We start from the raw sequence: 16,142 nt of genomic DNA, 5'->3' as shown, positions 1-16,142 counted from the left end.
GGGGTTGTGTTTTCCACTCTCGGGACATTAAGTCATGGCTTTAAGGACATGCTACACAGCCCAGGGCTACCTACAGTACAACACCACAACAGTAACAACACCCCACTTATGATCAGCAAGCTACAAGTAAACCCTGTGTACATGAGTATGTGTGTGTGTCTGTGTGTGTATGTGTGTTTGCGTGTCTTTTGCTTCCAGAGGGATGTGCTTCTATATAAAGAGAGTCCTTTGGGGCCTCTCGTGCAGTTAGTTATCCTGGCTTGGCTCAGTAAAGCGTGAGTCAGAAGGGTGATGATGTCACATGAAGTCTGGAGACATTTTGGCAAAAGCACCCAACAGTGGGGGAAAGAGGGCCGGCAAGCCGGGGTGGATGAAAGCAGGAACCACACGAGGGTGATTGACAAGAAGGGGGAGAGGGAGGAATCTCATCAGCTGTCAGGGTTCAGCTGTGTTTCGATGTCAACTCGACAGATTGGACACTTCCTGCTGGTGGCCAGCCATTGGTCCACGCAGCCCTGGTGGAAGAGATGCATGCAGGGTAATCTCCTGGAGGACAGAGAGACAGAGAGACATGGGGTCAATGCTGAGTCACATGGGGAGGCGTGCATGTAGTTTATGTGCCTGCAAAGAACTTCTGAAACCAATAGGGAGATAATTTTGTTCATTCAGGCATGCAGAGGCGACTTCTGTTGAGTCATCAATCCTACATGCCTCTCAGACAGCTGAGACTCCATGTGCTGTAAACCTACCCTCCTCCCTCTTTGTCCCCCACCCCCAACTTGGTTTAAAGCATATGTGCATGTGCTTCTAACAGCTCCTCAACTTTTGAAATCTCCCTTAAAGTAAAGCAAAGTTTGGTGAAAATGTTAGATTGACAGTTACAGTGTAAAAAGAGTGATCCTAACCTGACGTCCTCGCCGTCCTCCAGCATGGATAAACAGATGGTGCATTTCTCATCCACATCTGTTTCCTCCTCTTCCCCAATCTTCAACTGCAGGGGCTTTCTCTGTTAGTGGGTCAGATTACAGAGAGACAAAGGGTGAGGTCAAAAAGCCATAAGAGCCCCAAGCGAATCAGCAGATGTGTTATTAAAGGATAGTTTCACTATTTTTCAAGTCTGCTCTGAAACAATATTCAGGTGCCCTAATGAACTATGACACATGTTTTTCTTGCAGTAGTCATTCCTCCTGTTTGACGATTAGAAGATCCTTTTATAATGTGGATAAAGTGATGGGGGAAAAAATCCACAGCTCTCCCTCTGTGCAAAAATGTAGCTAAAAGTTTATTTGAAACTAATACGAGGCTTCAGTCATCCAAATGAGTCAAATGGAGTCAAAGTTACAGTCCTTTTTGTGCCAAATTCCCTGTTTTTTTTTGTTTTTTTTACTATTCCACTGCAGCTGAACAGGAAAACACTGTCCCCCAAGACACAAAGGGGGGATGATTTTTTAAATAAAAAGACCAACTGTGGCTTTGACTAACTCAGACGGATGAAACTTCATATTATCTTCAGAAAAACTTTAAAATATACTGTTTATTTTGTCTCCCATTACTTACATTGTAAGCACATTTTGAGGTGATGTTCTAATGGTCAGTATGAACAGGAGGAATGATTACAGCGAGCAAAACCTGTTTCAATATGATAAATAAGGGCACCTGAATGTTGTTTTAAGAAATTGTGAATCTTTAACATCCACTAATAACTGTTTTCTGCCTTACCTTTTTGTATTTGTGAGGGAAGGTGAATCTCTCTATGGTGGTCTGCACGGCGCCTCTGCTGACACTCCCCAGCCGGTCCTCTAGCTGCAACAACTCCTGGTGACAAAGTGGGCAAACAGTTGAGACAAGCATAGAGTAGAATAAACTAGATAATAGAACAGTAAAAGCCTCAAAGGTGCGATTGTTTTGTCAACTGCTGTTCATACTTTCAAGAATGAACCTCAGATTTTAAACCAGCTAAGACACAAAAGTGATCAAAAACTGGAAATGTAAAACTCCATCTGCTAAAGGAGAACATGGAATATGGTTGAAAGCTCCAGAACAGCCACTAAATGGAACTACAGGCAGAGATAAAAAAGAAGAGTTCAAGCTCAAGTTGACTACTACACTAATCACTGATGCAGATGGGCTGGCACGGTGGTACAAAGCTTAGAGCTGTTTCCTAGCAACAAGAGGGTCCTGGGTTTGGCGGGTGCAGTGATAAAGAGTTTAAATTATATTAAATGTAATATGAGGTAAGGTCAAATTTACCTCATAACTTTCCCGCACAGCGGTGGCGTGCCTTGACGGGTTCAGACTTTGCAGTGCCAACAGGTGTAGCTGGGGGTATGGGTAGTTTCTGATTTCATGCACAACCTGGAGAGACGTTGTCATCATATTACAGCAACTATGTGTGTTTAGCAACTTTCATACAAAAAAGTGGAGCTCATAGTGCTTTGCAACAAAAGAAATGACATGCACCAAGTGCTTCACATTTGAAAAAGATGGTCCTTTAAGAATTAATAGCCAAAAACCCAGAAGGTATTTCACCATGTGTACACAATCTGTAAATTGGCACCTAAGTCTGTGAGGCCATAAGCAGAGCAGAAGCTCCCCTGATGCATTGTTAGAAACAAAAACACATTTTTGAGAAGGCCGTAGGGTGACACTAACACCAAATGTTTTTCTGTTTGCAAGTATTCTGGAAAAAGTGAAATGCTCCCAAAACTGTTCAAGTGTGTCCCTTTTAAAACTGAAACTAATGATTATGAATTGTTTTTAAAAATGCAAACAACAATTTCTCATTGTTTCAATGTCTTCAATTTGTTTGTTTTGTCCCACAAACAGTCGTAAACAGGGGAATATTAAATGTTCTCTTATATGCATTTGGAGTTTGGATTGGATTACTGTATTTGCAGTCTTGGACCACAGTGAGCAGAAGTGTATCAATAGAATTTTTTGGGAGAATAATAGTGTCCTTTACTTATTTTACACTTATTTCCAACATGCTCCCAAACAGCCTGCCACACACTTACCACTTGTGCAGACGAATTGTTCCTGGGGAAGTGGTGCATTCGAGGGGAGGCCAGGTAATGCTGATAGTGCTGCGGAAGCTGCTGGAGCTGGTACTGGTGGTGAGGGAGGCCAGCATCTATGCTGAGATCCCTGCAGGAAGACAGACATGCAACTAAATCAGTGTCGTCATCCATGCTATGCAATGTGACAGACAGACAGATGGGAGCAGAGATGAAAGCACAGGGTCATTTCTCGTCTCCGCAGGATTCTCGTTAATCCCCAACAGCGACTCACCAGTCGGTGCCTTCGGCCAGGTACCGTGGCTGCTGTGACATTGGCTGGGGAACATGAAGGGGAGGGGAGTACTCATAGCCTGAGCGCAGCCGGTGAGGGTTCAGGGGGAGGCGCTCCTGGGTTCTTCTGTGTAACAGGGAAGATATATATGAAGTAAAAATGTTTGGCTTGTTTCTCTGTGTTTATTAATACGCATGTAGTTGTATTTCTACCTGGAGTGTGGGAGAATCCTGCGGTGCTGCGCTTCAAGAAGCTGCTGCTGGATGAGGTATTGCTGGTGTAAGGCCTGAGGTAGGAATGGAGGCCCTGGCACATCCTGGAACTGAGGGGCTGCAGGTAGGGCAGTGAGGGGCGGATGGTGTGCCGGGGGCAGGTGGGTGGCCAGGCCAGTCTGAGGGGGCTGGCTGGCATGTCCTAGAGGGAACTCAGCTGAGATGGGCGCCTGGGGAGCACCCAGGTGAAAGTGTCGGCAGGAGGTAGCATGGCTGTGTTGATGCCTGGTGAAGTGTGCTCCTGGGAGAAATAAATGTAAGCGATCAGAAACCAGATAAGCCTGCGATTACTTTCATTCAAGCATACCCCACAGAGATACAAACCAGTGACACACCAGCACATAATGAAAGACATATTTACAAAAAAGACACAAAGACACACACACACATACACAAATACAACAAATAAAAAAATACATTCAACTGCCAATCACACTGACAGAACATAAAAATAGGAGACACAGGAAGAGAGGAGACAGACAGAACAGCAGATGGAGGACACAGACATTGAGACCCCTGTGGAGCACCACCTAAATCCACAGACAGATTGCGCCCAATGGCCCGCCTCCCCACTTGCCATAGTGCGGCCAGCAGGAATGGTGGAAGAGCCTGGGGTGTTTCCAGGAGGATCTGTGGTCCATCGCTAGCGAATGGATTGAATTTGGCCTCTCTATACCATGCAGTTTGAAGGAATAAAAACTCAACTGTAGATTTCTCATTGAGATCTATTGCTGGTCTGATAATAGTCAGACACCACAGGAACCAGAGGATTATCCACCTTTATCTCTACCTTCCCCCACCCTTTCTATCAGAGGTGGACGAGACATGAGATTGTGTGGTAGCTCCACTTAACTACTTCGGTATCGAGTTGCACAAAACAATCAGTACAAATTACTTTGAGCTTAGACAGGAGGGCTGGAAGGAGAGTTAGGCAGGGACAAACAGTTGCTACTTCAACTTCCCATTACGACAGGGTCTGGAGGATGAGATGTACATATTGAGTATTGTAGTATTGTGTTTTTCCATGATCCAGGAATAAATGCAGTCCTTTTAAATTGTGCAGGTTGGAAGAAATTATTGTCTTTATCTAACAGTTTCACACTTTCAGGACTTATTATAATATGAAGTGACACTGTATCTAATATGATGAGGATCTGGCTATTAGTTAATGATTTGTGATATATTTAGCATTTTGCTGCCAAATGTAATTATCAGTAAAAGGTTCACTGAGTTTACAAATTGTCAAGTCAGTAACATTTATCTGGCAGGGCTTTGCTTTTATGTAAACACAAAATCCAAAAACATCCCTTTAATATGTGAACATTTACATCTTTTTGTGCATTTAATTATTGCTAATGTGACTCATTTGCTTGGTTGTTGCTGTGCTTTGTTGCATATAGCCTTGGGACATGGGAAGCCAGTGAACCTTGAGAGCCATGAGCAAACTCAAAACAACATTTGGCTGAGGAAATAGAGCAGAAATGGCAGATTTGTGGTTTGGATTGATAAAGGGCTGTATATCACTTTTGTATGAGGCCTGTGACCTGGTAAGACTGGACTCAGCATGAGGCTCAGAGTAAATATCAAATTATTTGTCTCTGGGCTCTTCCACAGCATGAACTGCTGACATTAATATTTGACATACTGCAGTGCTGCCAGCAGTAACAGCCCTGATGTTGATATTGTTTTGTCTCTGCTTCGGCTTTGACTTACTGCCATAAAACGTCTGATTGGTGCAGAGCAGACCCCCACCCATCCATCCACATACATACTCACACTCGCACATACAAACCCATCCACCTCTCCTCACCCCTGAGCTGCTGCACAGGCAGCCCCTCCCCCACTGTGTGGCTGCGGCATGGTGTCATAGTGTGAGTGACAGCTAGGAAGCACCGCCCACTCGCGACTGCAGCAGTCTGACATCGAACCTGTCCTCCCCGCTCCCTCCACCCCCAACCCACCCCAACCCCCCTCCCACTGCTCCCATCACTGCAGCTTTACAATCACACCTCCTCCTCGCTAACCATAATCCTGTCTCCTGCCTCGTCCAGCTCTCCTCCATCATGTGACACTCTGAGCTGTGTGTATGCAGGTATTTCTTTGCAGCCCATCACTGCGCCAGCTGATATCACTGCACATCACTATCATCAGCGCACTCACAAGCAGAGTTGGTGGGTGGGAGGCTGTGGGGTGGGGGACTAATGAATGAAATCAGCCTCTACTGTATGTCGCACAGCTGGACTGAAAATCTGCAAACAAATGGCTCTAGATGGCGGCACTTCTCTTGCTGACCTTGATGCTGTACATCGGTCAAATAAGGATAATGCTGAGTGGTAACAAAAAACTGTGCCATTAATGTTTGCTTTAGCAGTGCAGCAACTGTGGACATGTGCATTACAGCTGTTGTGTTATTTAAAAGTGTGGAGAAAGTTGCTGAGTCTCAGTCACACTTTGCGTCTTAAGTGACTCTATTTTAGACGGACAGATGTAAGGCTCAAGTGACAGGAGTGGGACAGTTGGAGTCTCACATACTTTAAAATCCTTTAAACAGTTAAGTTTCTATTTAAAATGTGGGGCTAAATATTTGAAATAATGTCAACGAAGCCTCTGCTGCAGGTTGTGACCGACTGCCCCATGTTTACACTTTGTGTGCATTAAGTGAGAGCAAACCTTCAACCCAAATGGTACATTTAAAAAACATGTAAACACATTTAAAGGAAAAACAAGAACCTAAGAACAAAATATTGCCATTTTATAGAACTTATATAAACATACAGTTATTGTGTGGACTTTGTAGACAACATTAAGTAGAATATTACTTAATCACTCACAAAAATAGTAAATTCTACGCCTTTAATTTAATGTTTAACTCCCTGCAATACATAATGAAAAGCTTTACCTGCACTTGTAAAGCCAAATAAGATTTAAGTGACAGGATGACTGTAAGAATTTATTCTTATATTATAAAACTGAGCAGCAATGTGCTGCTTTTCTTTATTCGTATAAAAGTGTTGAAATCTGTTTCTGTTCTGCTTATCAGCAGAAAAAAGACCAGATGGAAGAGTAAAATCATTAGACATAACACTTTGCGGATGAAATAGTCGTCATTGGTGATTGAAAATCAATGTTTTTCTTTATGCTACACATTTGAACAGTTAAGACCATACGAGAGAGAAGCGCAGCCAAGAGTGGAGTTAAGCCCAGTGTTAAATGTTTGTAATGAAGAGGGATTTCAAAAGGTCTTTGGGGCTTTAGACACTCGTCAATTTTGGTCAATACCTTAGAGTAGAGTTGGAGGATAATGATAATGTATGTACCATGAGACTATTCATTTGTCATACCATTGATACCGTGGCATATTACCCTTGATTTTGCATGAACGTGCGTTTGATTTGTCAGGTATTCAATTTGCTAGATCAGCAAATTGATTGTGTGGTTGTTTTAATCCATTAAGTTTCTAACAGGGTTTTTACAGAAAATGGATTATATCATAATTTGAAGTGTTCCTAAAGTTTTGTCTATTCCAAGGGGAACATACACTTTTCAATATAATACACTCCATTACACCATCACCCATTATAACCTCTGTAATAAACATAAAGTAGGATTATCACCCTTCTGACAATGTCAATAAAAAATGAAAATGTATAAGCTTCGTAAAAGAACATTTTATGGCAGAGCTGTTGTATTGGATTGGATGCGATTTCACAGATGTTCTATATAAAAGTGCTCAGTAAGTGAATATTGATGCAATACGAATTTATAGGTACCATGATAGAGAATTTTATCCATATCACCCAAAATTGTTCCAATGTTAAGTCAACACCAATGAACACCAATGAGTGGATGTGAGGGAGTCTATGTTTTGTTCTATAAACAACTGTGTATGGATTAGGAGGGAATGACAGCATGTAACATTAAAAATCAATGCCGGTGTGTTTCAGTATAAACATGCTTCTTTTCTTTTTCTTTTTTTTTTTGAATGGATAGAACATTTGGTTGCCCCTACTCCAATGTAAGCAGAGCAGCAACTTGAAAAAACTCTGTCAAAGACAGCTGAGAAATGAGAGCACATATAGAGTGAGGGGGACCGTCTCAGTGACAGCACATTGTGGAGGGAGGAAGGGGGGAAACACATGGAAATCAGCAAAAAGCACACTGAAGGTTAGGAAGAAAACTACAGTCTTTATTGGAAAATATTAGTATGTGTGGCACTGTGTGATAGTAGTAATAATAAGAGTAATATCTCCTATATAATCATAATAATACCATGCAAGAAAAGACCAAAAGGCAAGGCCCGACCATGCTCTCTGTAGGGTTAACAGAACAGAAGCAGCATCCAATGAGTAGATGTGTATGCTTACAGCACATTTCAGTACAGCAGGGACATCTCTACACAAAGATTACATTGGAATCTGCTGTTCAATGTGGAAAAACAAAAAGTATAAAAATGACCATGCATTAGGATCTAATACAAGAACATAAGGTAGAAAAAACCACAACCAAAGAATAAAAAAGACATTTTGATTCTAAAAAAAGGAGTTTCTACAGCAGTGCAGGATATACACATCCCTGTAAAATGGATAGCATTCTGGAGGAGAGACTTGAGAGAGGGGGGTGGGGGCTGTGCATGACAGTGGATAAATTAAGGGGGGGATTTCTTTTTGCTTTTTTTTTTTTGGTGCAAATGGCAAGATGAGTTAATACTTGAGTCTCGCCAAATTTACAGTGACCGAATGAATCAAATCAGCTAGCAGGAAGAAAAGGCATGGATAGGATTATGACCAGCTGTGTATATATGTATACGCCACTATAACAGGTGCAGTGGACCATCAAGAGGTGAGCATAACATCACACACAAATTACTGTGATTTTAGTACTTGCTGGTATTGGCCAATTGGTGAATGTTAGGAGATTTAGAGAAGGTGATCATACATTTTGCTTTATAGATAATAAAAGCTGGTACAATGCACCTTTGCAAATAGGGGATGGAGACAATAATCAAAGAGTTCGATCAAGTCTGGCTGTAATCGAATCGTGTGGGGAGGGGGGGGGGGGTAGTGACGAGGATGTGTGTGTGTGTGTGTGTGTGTGTGTGTGGGAGGGGGGGGGGGGTCAAAATGTATCCACTTTACAGAAATTTACAGCAGAATGTAGTCTATCCACACTGAATGGGAGAATCACAATGACAAGTCTGTAGTAAAGTCTAAATGCTACAATGGGTTATTTCACTAAAGAGCAACATGACAGTTTAAATAAAGACAAACTGTTTTCTACAGAAAGGTGTTATTCTTTAGTCTGTTACACAGAAGGATACGGTATGAGTGGGAGAACTCGGTTTTTTTTTTAATGCCAATGTCGTCTTCAGATGGAAAGAGGAAATGAGGAAGAAGGGGTTCACAATACAGCTAGATGCAGAGAACAGGCAGAGGCTACGGCAGACAGCAGCAGATGATCGTTAGCTACACAATGGAGGGGGACAAAGGTCTGAGAAATGCGGAATGTGGAGCCAGCCTCGATACTATGGAACAGGAAAAAAGAACACAAATAAAAGCACAATGAAATCATTGGTGCTACTGCATGTACTTTAACAATGCACGTCATCTTTTTCTTTTTTTAAAAATTTAATTAATATCTTTACTATTATTATTATTACATAATCAACACAGAAAGCCTGCTGCAATGGAGGGGTGATGTTATTGTTGTTATTGCCCAATTGAACGAGTGTGATTATTCATTATTATTGTTGTTGTTATTATTATTCGTCTTTCATGCTGCTCAGATTTTTCACTATAATAAAAATGAAGGTTTTGTTTGATTGCTTCCCCCCATCTGATTGATATGTTTTTTAAAAGGTTTAGGGGGCATATCATTTTAAAGCCCGATTACAATAGCCAGCCATATCCTTTAATCTGAAGGTAGCAGCTATTACACTCTTGTCTTATTTTATTTTTTTAAAGGGGAAGATATATACTGAACTATCTCATTAAATCATGGTACAAAAAAATGAACAAAATGAGCGCCTGATTTCAACACACTTGGATGCCAGATGCACACAAAGGAGGCAAACAAGCGGTTGTCATGTTTGTCAGCTTCGCCTCGGTTTAATAGCCAAACATACACGACGAGTTTTGGATATATTATGAGCTAAAATCTGTGAATGTTTGGGCTGATAGTCAAGAGAAAGAAACGGTGACTGTCCACATTTTGCAGCAACCGAGGATCAAAGCTGTGCAGCCTCTTGACAGCTGCAGTCATTTTGGTAGCGATTAACAGGCCCTGAAACATCCTAGTGTTAATACTAGAGAAAAAGGCATTTCTAAGTAAGTGTTTTAACAGGATTTTATTTCGGCTAAATTGACGCAACGCTACAGCTATGTTAGCAAGACAAGCTAAGGCATTATCCAAGATAGACTCGCTGTTATTAAGCTGGCTTGTTTGTTTTTTTGTTTTTCTTTCTTTGCTAGCAGGTGTCAGCTCTGTTTACATCATTTTATGCACTTTTTTTTAAAAGGAGAAAAAAAAGAGGACGAGACGCCGAGAAAAATTGTTAGGGTTAAAGAATAAAATAAAATAAAAATAAGTAAAGCTAGTCATACCTCTATTTCTAACTGAGCCGAAGACGGGGAGAACCAGATATCCAACATGTACTAACACCATCCTGGGTCCTTCTTTGTTGTGTGTGCAGCCGGAGAGACAGATGGTCCATGGAAATGATCCCCTCCAGTCCTCTGCACATTCAAACACACAGGCTGAGCTGCCTGCACACACACACACCCAGCAGCCAATCACTACATCCCTCCGACATGAACCCTCCGGCTTTGGCACCCGGCTCCCCCAATCACATCAGCGAAGGGGCGGGGAGTCTGTGTTTAGGACAGCCCGCCCCCTCCTTGTGGTCTCAACCCACCAGCCCCAGATAAGGTACTTAACAGCCCCACTTATATAGTCAGGGTTGGTTAGGTTACTTTGGAAATGTATTAAGTTACAGATTACTAGTCAGCCTTTTTTAAAATGTAATAAGTAATGTAATTATTTCAATTACTTAATCAATGTAATGTATCTTACTCTAACCCTAACCTTACTTTTCTAATTTTCTAACCAATGTTTTCAGCAGTTAGGGTAAGTGTACCCATTAAGCCCACCGAAATCTAAGTTCAAGTGTTTTTCATGGATACTGACATGATTTATAAAGGAGATCAATTCTTATAAAGCAATGTATTTATCTCTCATTTTGGAATGTATGGTATGAATTAAAAACAGCAATATAGGCTATGTATACTATTCAGTAACATGTTAAATATTAACAATTGGGGAAAAATCCCTCCTGCTGAACAAAATCTTGAAGGTCTGACTTCAGATGTAACCCAGCTTTGTAATCATCAACATTTTTATAAGTAACTGTTAATTACACATTTTTTCTCAGTAACTATAATGGATTACAATTAGATTTGTTTTGTAGTTTAATTTTGTAATGCTGGGGTTAAAGAAGGTTGAATATCCTATAAACAACATGATTCTGCTGGCAAAATATTATTTACACATATGTAGATTGGGCTCATCAGTTATCACACTGCACAACACTACAGCTCCCAGTACCTCCCACTCCACTGACTAGGACTCAAACCATAAACCAGTTAAAAAAGACTGATGCTGCACATGTTTTTAAGTACCTGTAAATCCCAGGAACATTAAACATGTATACTATCTCAGAGTTTCTGCACATTGCACATTTATATATTGGTGATTTATTTACACAAAGATTCAGTTTACTGTAAATTGTATTTTATTTTATCCTAACATACAGAGTGCTTTTAAATGCATGAACAGTAAGGTCAAAACAAAACAAAACAAAAGCAAGACAAAATTAAGATAAAATTAAAGGTGCAGTATCTTGCAGAACAAACTAATATTCATACGTATGTTTTAATTAACATATAATAAGAAATACCTGAAAATAAGAATCAGTGTTTTCGTTGCCTTAGAATGAGCCCTTTATATCTACAAAGGCAGCGGGTCCTCTTCCACAGAGCTCCATGTTTCTACAGTAGCCCAGAATGGACAAACCAAACATTGCCTCTAGAGAGGGCCTTTCACATTTTTCGCAGCCACAATAGGGTTCCAACCCCCAGAAAATGTGCTGGGCTTTGAAGCTAATTTGACATAGTGGTCAAAGTGTGATGCTATTGAGCCCGAAAATGTTTCCTGTCGACTTACATTGTGAAAGAGACTTCTGTAAATCAGGGTTAGGGTTAGGGTTCGACATTTTTTAAAACATCACAACCCCTGCAAAATGACTTGTTTCAATATTAGAATTTTATCCATTCGGTCTGATAATATTTTGAAAGTTTAGAAGAGCTTCATGATTGAATTGTTTCATCCCTATTCAAGTTGTTCTCTGTGGAAGTCTGAAATGAACATGCTCCATGGACGCACTGGACCCATACAGTGTGTACGTAGCAGGTTTTCAGGGAGTGGCTTTTTTTGGCTTCATGCACCACTGAGCAACTTTCATAGGATTGAACAGGGCCCCACCTCTGACACTGTATCCATTTCTCTTTATACATCCATGGTAGGTTTTACATGCTTGGAAGGGGGAAGGGTATTCAGTCATTTGCAATCTGTCTCCTCACCACTAGAAGTCACTAAATCCTACACACTGGTCCTTTAAAACAAGCAAAGATTACACAGCTTCTTGTAACAGACTTGTTTTTTAAGGTCAAGAAAACACCTGAGGAGTCCTGAGATATTCTCTATATATTTCACATAAGCCATATTTTATCGCACGTTTAAAAACAGAGTCCTTTGAAAGACAAAACAAGTTGTTAGAAAGCCACACAGTAAGTCCAAGACAATACAAAAGCAAGACAAAACTGAGTTAAAGTTAAGACAAGAAGACAAAAGGTGCACATAGTAGGGGGAGGAATGAGACATGATGAAACATAAAAAGACATCACATAAAAGTAAGTCTATAAAAATAGATTTTATAAAATGAGTCACTGATTATGTGAGCCTTATCTCCTTAGGCAGGTCGCTCCAAAGCTGAAGGGCCCTGATGGCAAAAGCATGGTCACCTTTAGATTTAAGCCTTGATTTTGCAACAGCCAGAGGGGCCCCACCTGAGGGTCTAAGGCTGTGAATTGACTCATATAGTGTCAACATGAAGCCAGACCCAGACATGCTTATCTATATGGTTATTACTGTGTTACAATGCTGCACACATAGAGTAAATGACTGATTGACTACATTTATAATTTGATTTTATACACAAAATATACAGTGCATTATTATAATGTAGAAAAAGGCCCTGCATACCTACACTGGTGTTTTCAAATATTGTGGCTGATTGCACCTGCTCTGGATTGAGTCGTGCAAAGCTGTACACAAGGTCACCTGTCTCTGGCTACTAATAAAAATGATGAAGTTCAAACTTGCTCCACATCAAAGTCCAATCATGTCAAGTCTGTGCACCGTCAAAGCCCTGAGAAAAGTTTTAATCAGATAAAATAAGTGAAACCACTTCAGGGGATGGACCACAGGTATGCCAGGTTTATGAACTACTCCACAGTTTATAAAAGAGTTCAAATGAGCTTCATTTAACATTTAAATATTTAGAAGTTCATTGAAATGCAAATAAAATGCCACTAATAATAACACATTTAAAACACTAAAAGGAGCCATTCTGCTTCATGAATACTTTTACCTTAGAGTTCATTTTACTAGTAGAGCCAATAAAAGCAGTACAAGTCAAGTTGAATTCTGGATGGAGGACTTTTACATAATGGTATTTCTACTTTTACTTAAGGAAGTGAGCTCTTCCTCCACCACTATGTAACAAATGTCAGTGTTTTTCAGTTCAAAGACCCCAATCCAAATTAGACATTGCAAGTAGACGTTCGTTCATCAGGCTTAAAATCTCTCCAGTTTGATTTTCTCTCCCTAAGCCACAACAACACATGAGAAAAGACAACATAGCCTGCTTATAAGATATTTTGAAGTCAAGGAAACACCTGAATCTTGACTATTTTCCATTTGATTTTTCTTCACATAAATCATATTAAATTATAGTTGAATCTTATTCTTCTTCACTTTGGGATGCAGCAGATTATTTATCCCCTCAGTGAGAAGACCCCTGTAGACACAGACATTAGGAAATTCTGCTTAATAATTTGTTACAGATCATTAAGTAATATTTAATTCTCATCATAATTCTTCTGAAAAAAAAACAATCCTTTCATGCAAACATATGTTGCACCATTTCCCTTTATAGCAGATATGCAGGAAGACTGTGAACTAAAAAAGTCGTCGCCTTCAGTGTTAAGCCTGAAGGGTGAAGGAACAGATGGGCCTGGGGAGGCTCAGGGGGTCACAAAAACTCTTAGTCCCATATGTCCTTGTCTTCCAGTTCCCACCATGTTATGCTTTAAGCCTGCAGTGCAACACAAAGAGCCTTTCACAATGGTTTACTATCGGCACAGGTCAAACTACTGCTGTCACTTTCTTTTAGTCACATCAGCTCTTTGACTTTTAATACTGTCAAACTATCACTTTATATTACATAACATTTAGAGTATATCAGTATAAGAACAGTAGCCATTGTGTTCAATTTCTTTTCTCATGATTATGAATCACCTTCTATGTCAATGCAGTGTGTCAGTGAACAATTAAATTATATATATGATTATTTTCAAGATTGATTAATTTGCTAATTATTTTTGCTATTAATAAATGCCCTACGTAACTTCCCAAACCCACAATGATGTCTTCAGATGTCTTGTCATTGATCAAAAGTACAAAACCTAAAGATAATCAGTGATTTAAGACAAAGAAAAGCAGCAAATCCTCTCATTTCAGAAGTTAAACCAGAGAATATTTTATCTTTTAAAACTATTTTTGCTTAAAAATTGGCTGAAATAGGAATTATTAAAATAGTTTTAGATTTTTGAGTAATCCTAACTTGTCTTATCAAAGTGAAAAAATGAAGAACTACTGGAAGATGGCTTGAACATCAGCTCATTAAATTTGACTCATAAACAGCAGGCTGAAAGTAAACGTTTATGTGTTTATTGGTAATATAAAGTAGTTAAATATGTTATTTTAGTTGTTGGTGGTGGTTGAAGCTGTCTGGATATAACCTGGAACAGCAAACTCTCTTCATCTGCGTCATCCAGGCTAAAAAGATATCAATAAGAAGGAGGAGTGAGCACATTCGCTGCTCTGTGAGGCAGCCGCTGCCCTGTAACAAAAATTAGCATACAGCTGATGTTCTGCCCCGAGGGTGAAAAGAGATGGCTAGAGGGCTTTTGCTTTTAGGGAAAAGGGCCCCGCGACTGCATTGCTCCACTCCCTCATTGTCCTCTTCATGTGAACTCCATATGTCCCCCTAGCGGCAGCTGCCACGGTGTGACCTCTGACCCGGCATGCTACTGTTGTGGGTGAGGGTGAGGTTGTATTGTTCACAGCGAGGCAGTTGTCTAGACTGTTTGGCCACAGGATGAAAGAAAACAATGAAACATCTCATTAAGCATTGCACCTATGATGGTAATTATTCTCACTCATAGAGAGGACATACTGGTGTAAAGCCGGGTCAATTCTTGATAGACAGGACTTAGAACATCAAATACATCATAAGTGTGAGGACATTTCTTTTGTTGAATTAAAGTAACACTGTTTGCTAAAGTGATATTTTTTGGATGTCTCAAAGCAGTAAAACCATGTCACAAATGTCACTGTCTGCAATTCATAAACTTCAGTCCCAATTAGACTTGTTTTGATGGCCAAAATTGGCAGCCTGATTAACTAGCAGACATTCATTCATCAGACTTCAGTGACAAACTATAAAGAAAAGCTTGACACTAGAGATGTGACACCCCCAAACCATTTCAGTCGCAGCATCTAAGCAAAGAGCCTGATTGAAATATGAATCATGGAGTAAACAAATTACTGTACAAGACTGTCATTAAATAACGCTATATTTATTTAATTTTAAAATAGTTTCTTTTTGTTCTACAGACATAATTTCAAGGAAGTCAAGGACTTGCAGAAGCAACAAAATAAACACCTTTTTTTTGTTAATTTAAAATACTGACAGTGAAATAAAACAAACAAAAAAAAACAGAACAGAAGAGCGAGGCTAAATTACTTGTAATGAGGATAATATCAAGACTTGAGGTTAAAGATGTGACCAAACATGCTATGTGCAACCGTAGTTGAGAGCATCACTGCCCCATTTTCTACCAAACCTCTATCTACAAAAAAAAAAGAATGAAAAAAAAAAGAGACATGAGCAATGTCATACTTACATTTCATAAGTAACAATAGCAATAGCAAGAATGGGTTTCGCAAGCAGAAGTGGTCTGGTAAAATAATTATTGTTACAGTGGTAGCTGCATATAGTGGAAACTGGCCGATGGAAAATATAAAAAAACCCATCACATTATATTAAACTGTATCTTGAGTTTGAAACAAGAATTCATGTCAACTTATTTCACAACAAATGCAATGACTTTGAAATTAAAATATTTAGACTCATGGAGAAAATTAAAAAAAGAAATAAGCCAGAAGAAACAATCAAACAGGGAG

The 16,142-nt window shown here is 39.9% G+C and overlaps 1 protein-coding gene across 2 annotated transcripts; it reads right to left on the bottom strand.

Annotated features, from left to right (window-relative positions):
* Nucleotides 1-339: 339 nt before the first annotated feature.
* rnf165a (ring finger protein 165a) lies at nucleotides 340-10,280 on the bottom strand. 2 transcript variants are annotated; one of them, XM_053340279.1, is made up of 8 exons: nucleotides 10,160-10,280; nucleotides 3,501-3,801; nucleotides 3,289-3,414; nucleotides 3,015-3,144; nucleotides 2,251-2,355; nucleotides 1,720-1,815; nucleotides 906-1,006; nucleotides 340-546 (listed from the first exon to the last, which is right to left on the bottom strand). In XM_053340279.1, the coding sequence occupies exons 1-8, from the start codon at nucleotides 10,218-10,220 to the stop codon at nucleotides 429-431; spliced, it is 1,038 nt and encodes a 345-aa protein (XP_053196254.1). In that variant the 5' UTR covers nucleotides 10,221-10,280; the 3' UTR covers nucleotides 340-428. The 2 variants fall into 2 exon arrangements, with proteins under 2 accessions (XP_053196254.1, XP_053196253.1); XM_053340278.1 differs by having other exon boundaries at nucleotides 3,289-3,439; nucleotides 3,508-3,801; nucleotides 10,160-10,255.
* Nucleotides 10,281-16,142: the final 5,862 nt, after the last annotated feature.

Source organism: Scomber japonicus, chromosome 19, assembly GCF_027409825.1.
Source record: "Scomber japonicus isolate fScoJap1 chromosome 19, fScoJap1.pri, whole genome shotgun sequence".
NCBI classification, from domain to species: Eukaryota; Metazoa; Chordata; class Actinopteri; order Scombriformes; family Scombridae; genus Scomber; species Scomber japonicus.
Note: the sequence above shows the minus strand (reverse complement) of the source record. Positions and strands in the feature narration are given on the sequence as shown.